Source organism: Arvicola amphibius, chromosome 11, assembly GCF_903992535.2.
Source record: "Arvicola amphibius chromosome 11, mArvAmp1.2, whole genome shotgun sequence".
Lineage (NCBI taxonomy): Eukaryota > Metazoa > Chordata > Mammalia > Rodentia > Cricetidae > Arvicola > Arvicola amphibius.
Genome location: NC_052057.2, coordinates 75,215,111 through 75,233,712, shown reverse-complemented (window position 1 = coordinate 75,233,712; position 18,602 = coordinate 75,215,111). Strand labels below are relative to the sequence as shown.

Genomic DNA, 18,602 nt, shown 5'->3' with positions numbered 1-18,602 from the left:
TTCTAAAAATGTATACTTTATTTAAAGAAAAAAAGTCACTTTCAGAAACCATGTAGACACACCACTTGGATTCACCTCAAAAAAAGGCCTTTATGGCCTTTAATGACAAAGAAGCCAGGAAGATCTGGCCCACCAACACAGCAGATGCCTTTGGGCCCAATTCTCCTTCAGGCCTCTGAAGAGAATGGCTTCACCAGATGGATGGATGGACAGAGGCATGCATGCAGTCTTACAACCCAATGAGGTGGTTTACCAGATAAAGGCTTAAAGGTGCTTACTCAAGCTGTCCTTTAACCTCTACAGCCAGGCACACACCCATGCAAATAAATTTAAAAAGTAAAATTAGCTAAATAAAGGACTGTTCTGCTACAGTCATAGCCGCAAGCACAGCAGTTTTAGAACCATCACAGGCCAAAGGGCGGGGATGTTCTTCCCAAGCAGCCCAAAAAGATGTCATTTCTGCTCAGTACAGAACTGATCTAAATGGGATGGCTGTAGGTTTATCCTGTAGTCACCCTGTCTATCTGCTCCCTTCTTGTCAAGAGTGTACTGGAGCCTGGGGACTTTCTCTGCCCAGTCCTGTCCCAGCTTTCTTTATGTCTAAGATATTAATCCACATTTCTAACTTTATCTTACATCACCTTCCCTAATGACCTGCCAAGATAATGTCTTCAATTTCTCTCAGTGGTCTCCACACTTTGCCTGTGTATGTTTTACACACATACACACACACTTTACCACATCCTTAAGCTAACAAGGTTAAGAAATTACTTTATAGGTTAAGTGCATGCTACTTGAACACACTCTAAATTGTTAAAATTCAAATGGGAAATGTATTTTTTCAACATTTTGGGTTTTTTAAATATTTTATTATTTTAATGTATATGTATGGTTTGTCTGTATGCACGTCTATGCATTACATGCATACAGTGCCCACAGAGGCCAAAAGAGAGGCTCAGATCCCCAAAGACTGGCATTCTGGATAGCTGTGAATGACTGTGTGGGTGGTCCATGGGAAGAGCAGCCAGTGCTCTGAACCTCGAGCCATCCATTGTTGTTTTAAGAAGCAGTCTCCAGAGTCCAAGCCGACCCTAGCTCCTGGCAGTCCTTCTGCCTCAGACTTCTGGGTGCTGGAATCTTGGCTCTCAACACTCCTTTTGTTTGTTTTGAGATAGTGTCTCTCTGTGTAGCTCTGGATATCCTGGAACTCACTCTGTAGACCAGATGGGACTCAAACTCATAGATTCACCTACTTCTCTACCTCTGGAGTGCTGGTATTAAAGGTGTGCGCCACCACCTCCCAGCTTTAACACTACTTTTAAATCTAATCTTCCACATCTTCTTTGTACTACTTACTTTCAACTTCAATAACTTTGCCTGTTTAAGGAATACACATGCCACTAATTTGTTGATATATGTAAAAATCTAAGTTTCCATAAACTTTCAGATTCCCAACAACCTCACCAAAGAAACTCTGAATTTCTGAGGCCATGATGAAGGGTCCTTTGAGTACCAAACAGATGGAAGTCGTACGAGCAGGGCTCCACAATATCACTACAGATGAAGTCACAGGAGCAATGCTCCATGGCATCACTACAGGTGACATCAAAGGGGCAGTGCTCCACGACATCACTACAGATGACGTCACAAGAGCAGTGCTCCACGACATCACTGCAGATGATGTCACAGGAGCAGTGCTCCACGACATCACTACAGATGACGTCACAGGAGCAGTGCTCCATGATATCACTACAGATTATTTACTACGTTTAGCTGTCTCGTTGCTCTGCTACCAAATCAATTCACTTACTTTATAAAGCTTCATTTAGTGTACAACTTTTTCTTTAAAAAAGATTATAATCAATCACACACATACAGGCTGGAATGTGGCTCAGCTGATAAAGTGCTTGACTGCATGGATGAAGCTCTGAGTTTTACTCCCTGCACACAAAATCTAGGTATGGGGCACACACCTGCAATACCAGCACTCTAAGTAAAGGCAGGAACATCAGTAGGTCAAGGTCATCCTTGACCAAAGAGTAAGTTTGAGGCCAGCCAGAGATATGTGAAGAGTATCTCAAAAATAAAATAAACACACATGAACAGTATTCATTTTTAGGCAATGGCCTATAAGTAAATGATACCTGAATTTTAAATCTTTATAGTATAAAACACCAGTTAATGGACTAGAAAACACAGTAAGAAGGAAATGTTTGACAGATACTAAGAATATTCAGTTGTCTTGAAATTTGAACAAAAACCTCTGCTGCCCTGTTTCTACCCCATCAGTTGCAAATAATTTAGGATTATCACTGTAATACAGGAGAAGCGAATTATTAAATACTTATTAATATCCCAAAATGGAAGGATAGATGTCAACATTTTAAATAAAATGTAAGCATATTTATAAGGACTGTTAAAAACCATGTTTATCGGTAAAAACAAAATTAACAGCCAGGCATAGTGGTACACACTTTTAATTTTAAACCTAGCAAGGAGGCAGAGGCAGGCAGATCTCTGAATTCAAGGCCAGCCTGATATAAAAAGCAAGTTCCAACACAGCCAGGGCTACACAGAAAACAAATATTCATTAGCAAAATATTTTTGGGCAAAAAAACTTACAGAAGTATTTTTTCATTAAAATTTCTAAATAATATTTGAAATTGAAAAAGAAAATAAAATTCATCAGCTTACACAGACCCATTTTTCTTCTGCCTCAGAGAATACGGCCTGCCATACTTACTTTTGTACGACATTCTGTAAGCTTAACATCATCCCCAACTCTCCCTTCATCTTCTCTCTGTTTGCACGACATTCAGCCAAGTACCGGAGTGCCTGCAGCAGAAACAACAGTCAATTCACACATCCAGAACTGCTGGAAACTATGGTCACTTACAATTCACTGGGAGAAGAAAAAGAAAATAAGTGTTTTTATTTTCAGCATCAATTGATTTTAAATTCTCCTTTAAATGTAACATTGAAAAGAATCTCCTAGGGGCTGTGGTGACTGAGTGTGTCTTATGAAATGAACATTCCGACCTCATCCACAAGGTCAGAATTAGGTTGTTTCACTTTTATTTATCATTTCATCTTTACAAGACCACAAGGAGCTATATTCCATTTATTAATCTCAAAAAGTAATTCCAACAGCCATCATGTCCCTGGATGCTTTCTACACATTAATTAAACTGCGTGGGGACAAAGCATACAATGAATTATATATAATGAACTGACTCCTTTTTTACTACACTACACCTTTATAATGTGTTGTAAATCAGAAAAACAAATAAGCAAACAAACAAACAGGCAAAGCGGTGTACTCCCGCAAGTACACCAGGAAGGAAACTGGGGTAGAAGGATTTGCTCTGAGTCAGAGGCTAGCCATGACTACATAGTAAGTTTTCAGATAACCCGGGCTACAGAAGGAGACCATCTCAAAACATCAGAATAAATAGAATGAAAATTACAAGATGAACTAATGGTCACAGCCCTGTACGTAGGAGAAAAGCTAACTTTCCCGTGTACTTGTTCTCTTACAATAGGCACATGTTCTCCACTACTCCCGTCACATGCGGCTTCTTTGGGGTTGTCCGGCTGTTTACCTTCACAGCTAAACACTGCTATCATCTACAGACCTCGCCGTAACTCAGCCATCTCAATCTACTTATCTTTCAGGTTTCTACTGGGTCTTTTGCCTTTCAAGTAAAAGTGCTGAGTCTATTAAAAATGTGTCAGCTATTAAGGCCACAAACTCAAGCACCTGTTCTTTCTGTAATTATAAAGCTGTGACTTCTGCTTCACTTAATGAAGGTTTACCTGATATGCAAACTGCCCTTCCCTATAGAAACTTATACCCAAGGCCTGTTTCAGACGCCATTAAGAGGGAGAATGCAGCTGTGTCCTTAGGAAAAGGGACGAGGCAGGTCCTGGAGACACTTTCCTCACTGCACAGATAGCAGCAGTCTAGACGGCAGCACTCAGAGGAACTCAGATGGGCGTGCTGGTTTTTGAGTCTGTGAGGCAGACATCATACTGAGGAAGACACAGCAGTCATACTTGCAGAGAAGAGGCACACAGTAGTGTCCCAAACAGCAAGAATTCCAAAGATTTTCAGAGGGGGCCAGAGTCTGTGTTTGAGTGGCAATCTGCACATGCAAAGCGTCAAAGGCCACATGGTAAGGGAATATCACCACGTGGTAAGGGAATATCACTACCAGAAACTAAATCAACAAACCCTGGAGCTCAGGATGAGGTGGGAATAGTTTGGAATGACATCTGCCAAAGGAACAAAGACCTCACCACCCATGAAGGATCAGAGTGAATGCCTAGATGTGTTTACCATGGCAACGGAGGTACCACAGATTGCACACATTCTAACAAAGCCCAAAGCAATCTTGAAAAATCAAACTGGTCCCAAGTTACCTAAAAGCAACACTGAAAAAAGTTCAACAGCATTTATAGAAATATTTTTTTTTCTCTTTTTAAAGTTTTTGTGACAGGGTTTCTCTGTATAGCTCTGGCTGTTCTGGACCTCACTCTGTAGACCAGGCTGGTCAAACTCAGAATCATCTGCCTTAGCTTCCTAAGTGCTAGATTAAAAGTTTACCACCATGCCTAACTTAAAACAATTTTCAAAAACCTGACACATTAAAAGGCTTTAATACCTGGCATAGGGAGAAAATCACCAGATCAGAAAAGATATAGGTAAATGTAACCTATATGCAGAATAGTAAGGCAAAAAGTAACCAAAAGACACAAATCATGGTAAAATAGAGATTATGAATTAGAAAAACATCAAAAACAGCTAATATAGTATGTTTTATGTTTGAGAGTGAGGATGAAAAATGAAGACAAGGATTAGAAAAATGGAAGTCATTAAGAAGGCAGACAACCTCTACAAGACAAAACGTGAAACGAAAACAGTTTAGATACCACACAATAAGGAGCAGTGGACTCTAAAATACAGAAACTAGCCAAAATGAAGTGCAAAAAGGAAGAAAAGGGATTAAATACAGGGGCATAAAGGCTCAGTGTAGCAGTGTCAACATGGCAACACATGCTAACGTTATGTGGACCTGAAGAATGGGAAGAGGGAGACTTTCAGCAAAAATTAAAAATAAAAACCTATGGAAAAAATAGTGGATAAAAGTTTCCTAAACCTCAGAAGATTTAAACCCACGGACTCAAGAAATTCAACAAATTACAAGTAAAATAACAATAAAAAGAAAATATACCTCAAATATATATATCAGGCATTTCCTGAAAAACAGTAATGAGTTCACAGTTGAAGTCACAAAAGTCATTTAGGGTTCCAAGATGATTCAGCAAATAAGACAATTCGAGTCATGGAAGCCGGATGACCTGAGTTCAATCCCAACTTAATTCCTGTCCTGAGGTCAATTCCCAGAGTATACAGTAGGAGAAAATCCACTCTAGAAAACTGGTCTCTGACCTCCACAGGTGCACAATGACACATGTGTATGCACACATGTGGATATACACACAAATAAAAGTATAGACAAAATGTGTTCAAATAAGTATAATACTTTTCTAATTAGAAATCATATAAGCTGGCAGCCTGAAACAGTCAGTGGCTTACTCCTGTTTCCCCAGTATCCAGAGGCTGAGACAGGCAGATTGATGTGAGCTCCAGGCAAGCCTGATTTACATAGCAAGTTCTAAGCCAGCCCTGGATACAAGAGTGAGACCTTATGGGGGGGAAAAAAAGGAGGGAAAGAGAACATATAATCCAGGAGACACACAGCAGCAATAATTTTTAAGTACACTGCAAATGTTAAAAAGGAACGAAGGAAGGAAGGAAGGAAGGAAGGAAGGAAGGAAGGAAGGAAGGAAGGAAGGAAGGAAGGAAGGAAGGAAGGGGGAAAGGGGAAGGGGAAGGGGGAGGGGAGGGGAGGGGAGAGGAAGGGAAAGGGAAGGGAAGGGAAGGGAAGGGAAGGGAAGGGAAGGAAAGGGAAGGGAAGGGAAGGGAAGGGAAGGGAAAGAAAGGAAAGGAAAGGAAAGGAAAGGAAAGGAAAGGAAAGGAAAGGAAAGGAAAGGAAAGGAAAGGAAAGGAAAGGAAAGGAAAGGAATTCCTTGGGCAGACATGAAAGAAAAGGAGGCTAGTACATGTTAGTCTATGTTTAGGAATGAAGACCACTGGAAACAGTGAAGATGAAAACAAATATAAATGACATCTGAAACTGAACGTGGATGCACATACCTTCAATTCTAACTCAGAGAAATAAACAAGGGGGGTTAGCAGCTGAAGGCAACACAGGGCATGGTGGCGCATGCCTTTAATCCCAGCACTCTGAAGACAGAGGAAGGCAGATCTCTTGTGAGTTTAAGGCCAACCTGGTCTAGAGAGTAAAGTCCGGGCCAGCCAGGGTGATATGAGACCCTTTCTCAAAACAAAACCAGAATTGGAGACAAGCCTACACTACAGGGCAACAACACTCCAAAAAATCCTCCAAACTCTCAAGTGACAGCTGGTTGTGGTAGCACATGCCTATAATTCCAGCATTTGAGAGGCAGAGGCAGGCAGGACTCTTGTGAGTTCAAAACCAGCCTTACACAATGAGTGCCAACAGCTACGGCTATCTAGTGAGACCCTGTCACAGACAAAACAACCTGAATTTTTAAAAATTCAATATATTTTAAAGCTAACTGAGTGCTAGGAGGTTAGCTAGGTGCTTGCTTAGCATGTATGAAGTTCTGTTAATCCTGAGTATCACACACAAAAAGACTGAGAGCATACTGCTTAAAGCAATGTAGGTATATATACATAACAAAGATGGAAGAAAAGTAGGGGACATAATATTGTATGATTCTCACATCATACATAAAGCATACGATAAAAGTGGACAAATAGGTCTGAAATGCATCTTATCAAACTGGGAGTGACCACTGAACTAAAATAAAGTTCTGAAGTAACCTTATGAAAGGGGAACTATTAATATGCATACCTGCTTCTCATCCTTATTAGAACCTCAATCTACTGGCCTCTAGTTTCTCATTAGCCCGCGCCTTCTATCTCTGGTTCCTCACTACTCAGGCTGGCACCTATGATCTCACCACTTCAACCACTCTTGCCATGATCCTATTCTAACTTCCTTGCAGTCATTCTGTCCAACTTACCTGGCTAAGTACCAACCCTGCACACATCCAGAGATTAGGCCCTCAGAGCCTATAGCAGTCATAGGATCATATCAATCAAATACTACTGCACCAGGCAGTTCTCAGCACTGCTGAGCAGTTTTACCCTCCCCCACTGTAAACAGCCTTTCCTAGTTTCTATACTTAGAAAATTCGCCTAAAAAAAATTACCTACTCGAGTCAGATGGGATAGTGCTATACCTGCAATCCCAAACTAAGGGAGACAGGACAGGTGATATATAGTAGGAGATTCTATTTCCAAAACAACAAAATAAAGCACACAAAAAATACTGATGTGGTTTGAATCTGGAATGCCCCCCAGCAAAGAGGGTCATGTTTTGAAGAGTTGATCTGGTTTGAAGCACCATTTTGAACACTGCAGATCCTTTAAGGAAGGTCTGGCTGGATCACTGCAGGGGGCGGGGCTTTAGAAGGTTATACCCATCCCTGGCTGCCATTCATTCAGTTGTTTGACTGTGCCATAAGGAGTCTACCACACATTGTCACCACCACGAACTCATGAGCTCAGCTGCTCTTGCCAAGCCTTCCCCAGCATGAACTAAATCCTCTTGAAAACACCAGTCAAAGGACACCTCTCCCCTCTTCTGTTGTTTATGCCAGTTATTTTATCAAAGCAGCACCTCACGGCACACAAGCTGACCTCTAACTCCTCACCTTCCTGCCTCCAGCCTGTCTCTTTTAAACTAATAGAAATATTGGGGCACACACATAGAAAGTATGTGTGGTGACTCCAATGTACCTATCATTCAGCTTCAATAAGCGACAATCTGGTTTTATGTCAAGTCCTCTCTCTGTTCCATAATCATAACTGAATAGTAGAGAACATCTCATCTGTAGATATTTCACTACATCTCTAAGAAATTAGTTTGGTGTTTTTATTTGCTGCTCTGGTTTTGAAACACGATATCACCATGTACATCTGGCCAACTTGGACCTCACTATGCAGACCATGAAGGCCTTGTACTCAAGAGATCCACCTGCCTCTGCCTCCCAAGTGCTAGGATTAAAGGTGGTGAGAGCATGCTCAGGAAGAAATTAGTTTTAGATTATCTTAATACTATTATAAAATTCTACACAAATGACCTTTTTTTAAAAAAAAAAGTAATGACCTTTTCTTCAAGTCTTAACACATTTTTACTTTCTAGCTAGTAACACTTCAATAGCAAGGCATTCTGTGTTTTGCTTTGACAGAATCTCACTATATAGTGCTAACTGATCTGGAACTCACTACTGTAGATCATGCTGGTCTCAAACTCACAGAGATATGCCTGCCTCTGCCTTTCAGGTACCAGGATTAGTGTGTGCCACCACACCTGATGGCATTAACCACCATACATGAAAACATTACATTTTTAATTTAATTTTTATATTAGTTATTTTGTATGCATGCCTCTGCACCACAGCACAATGCCTGGAAGTCACAAAACAGAAGTTACAGAAGTTGGTTCTCTCCTCCCAACATATGGGTTCCGGGCATCAATTCAGGTCATCAGGCTTGGTGGCAAACTTTTACCTGCCACCAAGCCTTCTCATTGGTCAAATGACTTTAAATTTTTAAAATTGTTTTATTTTACTTATACAGGTATTTTGCTTCTCTGTATGCCTGTGTGCCACAAACTAAGGTACCCTGCAGAGCAGTCTGAGCTCCTAACTGCTGAGTCATCTCACCAGCCTTCACAGTGACGTTTAGTGTCATCTACTGAATACTGCACACTCACTTCCAGTCACTCAGAAGGTGCTGATGATGAATGTGTTTAAATCAGGATAGAAGTCAGGTCTACAGATAACATCTGACACGTCCCTTAAAACATGTAACAGTCACGTCCATCGCTGCTCTCTCCTCCACTCCAGCCGCCTTTCTTCTCTAAACTAAGTGCTACTGAAGGGCCCAGATTTTACCTGTACACAGAAATTCCTCCATTCTGGATCTGTCTGATGGTCTTGTTGCTCTTTAACATGTTTCTCTACCCTCCACATTTCTCATAAATCCTTTTGAATCATTAGCTTTGATTCTGTTTATTTTCTTTCCTTTCTGTCCTCCTTACCATACATTAAAATAAGTGTTATGTCCATTAACTAGTGGATGGATAAACAAAATGGTGTTTGTGCATACAATGAGATGTTACCCAGACATGGAAAGAAACGAAGCACTGAAACGTGTGGAGGTATTATATCTGTTCAACATGATATAAATGAGGCAAAAAACACAAACGTTACCTATTATATGGCTGTATCTATAGGAAAACTCCATAGGCATTTTTGCAGAGTAGCAAGTACGTAGTCCAGTGCTGCCTACACAAGGGGGAGGATACTAGGGAAGAAGAGGTGACCAGTACAGCACTCTCTGAGGTGATTAAAAGGTCCGAAAGTAATCCTAACACCTGAGAGGCTGACTCAACAGGATCTCAAGATCCAGGTAGGTCTTGGAAACATTAACAAGACTATGCCTCAAAACAACTTAACAAAATTAAAACATTCTAAAATTCTAAAGAGCTGGCTGTACCACTCTGCGAATAAAAGCCACTCAACTGTATACTTTAAATGCATGAACTTTATGATGGTATACAAATTACATCTTTAAAAGCTGTTATGAACCAGATGGGGTTGTGTACAGTACTTGGGAAGACGGACCAGGATAAGTGAGTTCTAGCTTAGCCTGAGATACAAAGTGAAATCCTGTCTCTATCTCCCTCTTCACAAAAGGAGCTGTTATGAAATTAAAAATAAAAAAAAATAGTATCTTTTGGGTGATGGAAGTAATTTAGTATAGCATGTGCTTAGCATTCATGACACCCTGATTTCAATTCCTTATACTAAAAAGTACTTTTCTAAACTCCAGTTTTCTCAAGTGATGGGCTAGGGGACATAGATCAGTAATAGGACTTGATTAACTTGCATAAAACCCTGGGTTTGACGCCCAGGTATACACACAGTAATGGTCTGGGTGTGGTGGTAAATGTCTACAGTCGAAATATGGCCTGAGTCCAAGAGCTGGAAGAACAGCCTGGTCAACACAGCCATATCCCATGTCAAAAAGAAAACACAAATGATAGATCATCATGTTTAATTAAAAATACCAAGTACCAGAACATTTTATTTACATGTTACATAGTTACCATTTACATTAAAGAACCAAATCAATACGTGATTATTTATGTTAAGAACTACATGTCAGGGGGCTGGAGAGATAGCTCAGAGGTTAAGAGCATTGCCTGCTCTTCCAAAGGTACTGAGTTCAATTCCCAGCAACCACATGGTGGCTCACAACCATCTGTAACGGGGTCTGGTGCCCTCTTCTGGCCTGCAGGCATACACACAGACAGAATACTGTACACATAATAAATAAATAAATAAATAAATAAATAATGAACAAATAAATATTTTTAAAAAGAACTACATGTCATAATTTCCATATTTTTATATGCCAAAATAAAAGACTTAGTCTTTTACCATGTTATCAAAGGTGTCTGAAAATTCTTACTTGCAAAATTAAAGCACCAAGACTGAAAATATTAAAAACAACTTACAAGCAAAGCTGAGTGAACAACAGGGGGGTTAGGATGGTCCATAAATAAAATAAGGCCAGGCAGACATCCCTGATCCTGGACGATGGCTCTTCTGTTTAGTGGATCTGCTGCTAAATCCCGTAGCTGGTTAACTACCGACAGAGCATCAGGCTCTTCATTCATAGTAGAAGAAGATGAATTCATCTTCTATGACATGCACATGAATAAAATCTTCTTAAATTCTGTAAAAAAGAAAAAGCACAGTTGACAAAATTAGTTCTAGTTTGCCAAGGTGACTCGGATCCCATCTGCTTAGACTTGTACTTGCTGAGGCGGGGTCTCACACAGTCCAGACAGGCCTCAGACTACCTATGCTGCTGAGGCTGTCCTTGTGCTCCTGATCCTCCTGCCTCTACTTCTCAAAAGCTAGGGTTACAAGCATGCGCCAACTATGCCCAGCTATGATGCTTTTAAAGTAACTGCATTATAATATCTTTAGAAGGAAGCAGATGAATCTAAATCACACACAAAAATAAGAACTGGCAATTCCAGAGTTTGTGAAAAATAAAATGAACATAAGCTGAGGGAAGAAATCAAGTTATTTATATATGCAAAAGAACATATGTCATCCTCAATATTCCAATAAATCTCATTTTAGCAATACATATTTTAACACTATGGTTCCAATAAACATGGTCTTTATGTACAAGCTTGTAACCTCTGCTCTCCTCTTCTAACTGTAGCACTGCCAGGACTTTTCCTTTCCTGAAACATTTCTAGGCTAAAACAAGTGCCTCAAGGGAAGTGGTGAGCTGACAGCTTGGGTTTTCATTGCTCATCTATGGGGAGGGGTTGGGAGACACAGCAAACTATCTATAAAAGACAAAATCTCCAAGGGAAAAGGGAGCACCAAAGGACGTCCTCGCCAGACACGGCAGCACACCTGTGGTCCACGCAACCTCGTAGACTGAAGCAGAAAGATATCGAGTTCAGGATCACTAGGGTGACTTACTAAGACTCTGTCAAAACAAAAATTTTACTCAAGCAACTAGCTAAATGGTAAAGCACTGCCTAGCATACATTACTTAGTTCCTGAGTTCAATCCCAAAATCAGGGAAGAAAAGAAAAAAGAAAAAAGGGCTTCTCTGCAAGAAGCCAAGAGCCCATTTTGTATGACCTGTCTGTGCCTCAGCCAAGAGGACTGGATGATCACCATGCAGCTGGAGCCATCTCTGTGTGCCACCTCTTAACGTCTAACAGAAACACATCGAGAAGGAGGGCAGAGTATAAAGTGATTTGTTTTACAGACAGCGCAACAGTCAGACAGGTTAACTGTTTACTCCAAGTCATCATGTCTCTAAGTGTAGAATGGGGAGATCTTATTTACTAGGACTGTGCTTCTCAGCAGTCTTTCTACTTTCCAAACCCTCCTTCCAAACTCAGCATATTCTTTCTCAATATTGGGTTTGCTAGGTCACACCTATAATCTCAACACACGGCTTCAGGAAGGCAGGAGGATCATGAGTTCATGAGTTCAAGGCATAGGTTACAAGCAAGTCTCTGCCTTAAAAAAAAACAGAGCATTTGAGAAAACCTAATGTACAGGGAATGTAAAAGACAAAGAAACAAACATTAAGAAACAATTTTTGCCCAGGCGTTGGTTGAGCACGCCTTTAATCCCAGCACTTGGGAGACAGAGGCAGGCGGATCTCTGTGAGTTCGAGGACCTCTGTGAGTTGGAGGCCAGCCTGGCCTACAGAGAGTTTTCCAGGAGAGGTTCCAAAGTTACAGAGAAACCCTGTCTCAAAAGAAAAAAAAAGAAAGGAAGGAGGGAGGGAGGAAGGGAGGGAGGAAGAAAAGATTTTAAAATCCATTCCGTCAACCAATAAGAGTTTGCGTTACATTCCTTATTCTGAAGAACATACGTGTTAACGTGCATAAATGGATAAAGTCTTAAAAGTCCAGAAAAGTCTACTGAAGTTATTTTGTAGGAAAAGGCAACAAATTAGCACATACAGACATGTACAGAGATAGAGTAAAGCAGAGGTACTAGTGGAGGAAGGGAGAGTAAGTGTGTCCCAGCCAAGAGCTCGTGCCTGAGGCCCCAGGCCTCTAGAGGCTGAGGCAAAGGTCAGCCGAAATAATTACAGCACGACCCTGACTCACAAAACGTCCTTCCTAACACTATGTTTGTGGGCAGCATTAGAACACCGACCTGGGTTCTATCCGCCTGCTGCAAAAGATACACTTCCAGGTACCTCGTGCTTTCAAGAGGTCTCCCAGTCACAGCAGACCGAAGTTCGGTCCCTTAGGAGACTGGAGAGATGGCCCAGCAGATGAGTGCTCCTGCTGTTCAAGAGGACAGAATGAGTTCCCAGCACCTACACCAGGAGGCTCACAACAGCAAGAAACCTCAGCTCCAGGGCACCCAGTGCCTCTCCTGGCCTTAAAAGGCACCCCGACACATGTGGCATACACTCACATACATACAGGCACACACACACATGCACATTAATAAAATCTTTTTTAAAAAGCTATGTCATGGAAACCCTTTACACTCTGCATCAATGTACACATCTGTAAAATGAGGTTGACAACACAACCTATAAAACATACCGTATAAAATGACAAGGCATACTAAGAGCTTTGTCTATGCCTTCCACATACTATATGTTCAATAAAAGGTAGTTTTAAGTTACATGATAAAAATGGTAAGACTATTCAATAAAAAGTGTTAGAGTAACTACTTAGCAATGTTATTAAAACCAGCAATGATCTTTAACTCACACCATATTGAAAAGAAAAAAATGTATATATAATACATTAATAATTTTAGTCTCCAAGCAAATACAAAGAACTCAAGGAAAAGACTTTATAACAATAAAACCTTTATCAAGTAATTATCTTAGAATCAAATCAAAATATTATGGTTATTTTTGCCACTCTAAAAGTCAGGATAAAAGGTGCCACTGGCTCGAACACATGATAAACACCAGTTTAGGACTGGAGGTTTCTCAGTCATTCTATCAGCATCTGAGCAGCCCTGCTTATAAATACCAGCTTACCCAAGGGTTTGTACTATCAGTGGCACAAGGCTCAAGCAACCTGCAGGAAGAACCAAATATTCAGCCATGCATGGTAGTCCATGCCTGCAATCCCTGCACTTGAGAGAGTTGAGAGGCAGGGGAAAGTGGCTCAAAGTCATCCTCAAGATATATAATATAGCAAGTGAGGTCAGCCTTTGCTACCTGAGATACTGCGTTGGAAAAACAGAAACAAAACCACACATCAGTTAGATGGCTCAGTAGATAAAGGCACTTGCTACCAAACTTGACAACTAAGTTCTACCTCTGGGACCGAGACTGTAGAACAAAGAACCTACTCCCACATCTTGTCCTCTGATTTCCACACTTGGCACACTGTGACATGTGTACCAATACATGCCTAAACCTGCATACAGTAAATAAATGCATGTTAACACACACAACAACAAAAACAAAACCAAACACTACAAACAGTGGCTTTTACACAGAACCCAGGCCGTCCTTGAGACCATAAAGTTCTAGGATTTTTGGTCTGGTTTGGTTTGGTTTTTCGAGACAGGGTTTCTCTGTATGACAGCCATAGCTGTCCTGGAACTAGCTCTTGTAGGCCTCGAACTCAGAGATCCACCTGCCTCTGCCTCCCGAGTGCTGGGATTAAAGTTCTGTTTTTATCTGCCATCCTTGGATAACTATTCAATGCAGATTATCCCATAAATGTTGTACATAATCTTCCTGATCCTTTGGGATGTCCTGAAGTCAAATATCCTAAAAGTCCTATCTTCGAACCCTATTGAGAAAGGCTCAAACTAAAGTCTGTCTAGGAAGAGTCAGGAATGTCAGGCAGTGACAAACTCAACCGCAATGAGCAGAGCTGTGGTCACGGGCATGGCAACTACAACTTTAAATGAGGCAAGAAAAAGCAGGCTGGAGCTCGGATTTGCCCTCCAAATTACAGGTTTGATGTAAAACTTCAGGGCAGAGTTATTCAATGCCAAAAGTTCACCTTATTTTAATATCTTGACATCAGATTAGACACCCCTTTCTAACTGTGTCATCTGAATCTTTTAAAATAATCAATAGTACTGTAGACTACTGAGTTCACAAAAGCAATTTTTATTTTATTTTAATTTTAATTTTGAGAGGTCTCATTGACCAGCCCAAAGTAGGCACCCTCTTGCTAAAACCCTGCGTGCTGAGATGGCAAGAATACACCACCATGCCTGTCAAAACAATGATGTCATAAGAGTTACTCTGGGCTTAAGAAGGTGCCAACAAGCTTGGGGATGAAAGAGTACTTGTCCAGCATTTGCAATACTATATACATATACATATACATATACATATACATATACATATACATATACATATACAGAAGGGAAAACAGGAAGGGGAGGAGGAAGGGGGGAGGAAGGGGAGGAGGAGGAGGAAAGACACATTCTTCTCTCGGCTTCTGGAGTACGAGGGTTATGCTGCCTGGCTTAGACGTTAGAACTGAGGGATGAAGAGATGGCTAAGCAGTTAAGAGCACATACTGCTCTTGCAGAGGACCCAAGTTCAGCTCCAAACATTCATGACTGGTAGCTCACAGCCACCCGAAACTCCAGTTCCAGGGTATTCTGTCCTCCATGGGCACTTACACTTATGCACACATACCCACACTCATATAATAAAAACCAACTTTTATTAAATTAGAATTTTAAACCCAACTTATTTACTGAATATACTCCATAGTTTTTTGTTGTTGTTGTTGTTGTTACCTATCAAGTAAACTTAAATCGTATAATGGAGATATTTGCCTTCACAAGCTAGAAAAATGGTTGTAAGTGATTATTGAGGGATTCACTCCACACTTCCTCCATTTAGAATTTAGTTGACCTCAAAATAAACAAAGGGAATGAATGAGAGCAACATATAATGACATATGAAGATGCCATTATGAAATCCATTACTTCACATGCTAATGTAAGACAGTTTTTTAAATTCATTGGTGGCACACTAAAAATAATTTTAGGGCTGAAGAGATGATGGTTCAGTTTATGCTGTCTGCTGTGCAAGCATGAAAACTGCGTTTGCATTCCCATCACCAAACTGTCCTCATTGCTACAAATGTAGAAGCAGGGTAACGCAGTGCATGTATGTAATTCTAGCTGCAGAAGTGAAGACAGGTGGATACCTGGAGGTTCGGTGACAGACCTATCGCAAAGAGTAAAGTGGAGGGAGACTTACAAGACACCTGATATTGATCTTCAGCATCCACATATGTGCACAGACACGTACACGCATCCTTATGCATGCACCCACTTGAGAACACACACACACTTGGGGAGATGACTCAGTGGATAAAGGGATGAATGAGCAAGCCCAAGAAACTCCATTTGAATCTCAAGCACCAATGTAAAACAAGACAAACAAACAAACAAACAAAACCCATGCACAGTGGCATACAGCTGGTCATTCCAGGGCTGGGGCTGCAGAGAGCCCTGGAACTCACACATCAGCCAAACCAATGAGCCTCCAGGTTCAGCAAAAGACCCCGCTTCCAAAACTAAGGTATTAAGAGATGGAGGAAGATACTCAAAGTTAACCTCCACAGGCATTCACACACACACAACACACACATACAGTGCACACATACCCAAACAAGTACACAGAACCCACAAAGAGAATTTAAAATAACTGAAATCCTGATTGGAGCAAGTTTATAGTAGATAATGAACCACAATGAAGATTGAAACAAACAAAATTCTTCCCTTACTTTCTATAGTAAATACCGCACTAGGTCAAATGCAAAGATCTTTGCTCATTTGTTTGCTGGCTGTATTTTCATCCAAAGCATTAATGTCAAGAAGCACAGACCTGGACAATTTCCTGCTGGGCAGTAGTTGAGCACTCCTTTAATCCCAGCACTCAGCAGGCAGAGGCAGGTACATCTCTGTGAGTTCAAGGCCAGCCTGGTCTACAGGGCGAGTTCCAGGACAGTCAAGGCTACATTGAGAAACCCTGTCTTGAAAAAACAAAAAAATAAATAAAAATAAAAAGATTCCTTGGGTGTATCCAAAACATCAGTAGATAGCTTTGAAGGCAAGACCTAAGCTCAAGTACATCAAATGATTTCTGGTGCAGAGAGGAGCCTGAAACTGTACTGGTACATACACGAATGCATACACGAATGCCTCGGAACAAAGCACTAAAGTAGGGCTGGAGAGCCGGCTCAGGAGTTAGGACACGGGCTGACCTTCCAGAAGTCCGGGCTCAATTCCCAGCACCTAGACAGAAGCTTTTAACTGCAAATCCAGTTCTAGGGTATCCAATGCCCTCTTCTGGCACCAGGCATGCACAGACATACAAATGCAGGCAAGCAATCACTGAAAATAATTTTTTTTAATTCTTAAGGAAACACTGAAAACTAAAACTCGCCAAGACACTAATTATTGAGCAATGGGATACTGTGAGTCTGGCACTTTGTTTCGATTTTATTATTAAATTATCAAAATGAATAAGCTGGAAAAAAAAAACCTTCCTTCCAAAGAAAGTTACTGGAAGGTCTTCATGGCAAATGAAGAAAAGTGGAGAAAACGGGGGTGCGCCTTACACAGGACAGCTCCAGCAACTGTGTGTGAATAAAAGAAAGGTTTTTAACCGTCGGCAGTAAATTAACACGTCTGTCTGTGGTCTTGGTTTGCTCTTTTACCTTTAAAGTCAGCACCTGATGTCTTACAAGGCGATTTGGAAACACCGTAACTACTGATGTCTATTTTAAGATTTGGGGCTAAGTTAAAATTGTTGAGAGGCATATTTCATTCAAAAAGAAAAGCCAGTCTTGCCAAATGACAAAACTGTGAAAAACTGTGTCCTTGTCTTTCTGCATCTCAGTTTCAGAAGGCATATAATGTATGCCTTTACCTTTTCTTCTCCTTACTTAGCCCTGGTTGGCCTATATAGCTGAGACTCGCCTAGAACAAGGATCTGTTTGCCACTACCTCCCGAACGCCAGGATTAAAGGCATACACCACCACTAGCCAGCCTTATTTTCTCTTCCTTGGTTCTATCTGGACAAAGACAACCCTCAAACTTTAATGCGCACTGCAATCACCTAAGAAATCTTGTTAAAACGCAAGTTCTAGCGCAGTGAGTGCAATGGGGTCTGGGAATCTGAGATGTCCAACCAGCTTCCAGATGAGGGCTATGCCGCTGGCAGGCAGGCAGTCTTAGGAGCACGGAGCATGTGAGACATCTATACTTGGGCAGATGTCGGGTAGGTTCTTCTCTTCCTTCAGCCAAGAAATCACCACTTAATTCATAGACGTATTTAGCTCTCACGTGCTAACAGCTGCGGCGGGTACACACTTAGCCTAAGTCCTTAAGGAGTTAAGTGAGGTTGAAAAGCCAACACCACCACCAAACACTGAGATCCGATCTGGCGATTAACTAACTGTAACTCTCCGGGAATTGAGTTACCTCCTCTAAGCCTCGGTTTCTTCACATAACAGTCTTGAGCGAGTTTCAGGGTGACAAGAAACAAGAACACAAGACAGGAAAAAATTTGGGCAAGCAAGCAAGCACAGAACAACTGACCCAAGCGGGGCCTTCGACTGCAAGCGCTGGCACGAAAGGAGCCGCTAACTGCGCGAATGCCCACCACCTGTGGACAAGGGTGTCTCTTGAATGAAGGCCTGCGCGCTGAGACTCGCGGGTGGACGGGATTTACAAAAAGCACGCCGACAAGACGAAGCAAAAGCAAAGAGGCAGACGACACCCGCTACCCGTAAGGCAGGCTGGCTGGTCAAAGTCGGAGGCGGGGAAAAGAGCGAGCGTCCCGCGGGATGCTGGCAGGAGGCGAGCGCAGCGGCGGGCCCGCGGTGCGGCGGCCGCCTCC

The 18,602-nt window shown here is 41.4% G+C and overlaps 1 protein-coding gene across 1 annotated transcript in view; it reads right to left on the bottom strand.

Annotated features, from left to right (window-relative positions):
* Armc1 (armadillo repeat containing 1) overlaps positions 1-18,602 on the bottom strand; it is a 28,257-nt gene that overhangs the window by 9,442 nt on the left and 213 nt on the right. The window contains exons 2-3 of the mRNA XM_038348141.2: positions 10,704-10,924; positions 2,744-2,835 (exon numbers count right to left, since the gene is read on the bottom strand). Of these exons, the coding sequence (XP_038204069.1) occupies positions 2,744-2,835; positions 10,704-10,886 (275 nt within the window). The 5' untranslated portion in view covers positions 10,887-10,924. The remainder of the gene's footprint in view (positions 1-2,743; positions 2,836-10,703; positions 10,925-18,602) is intronic.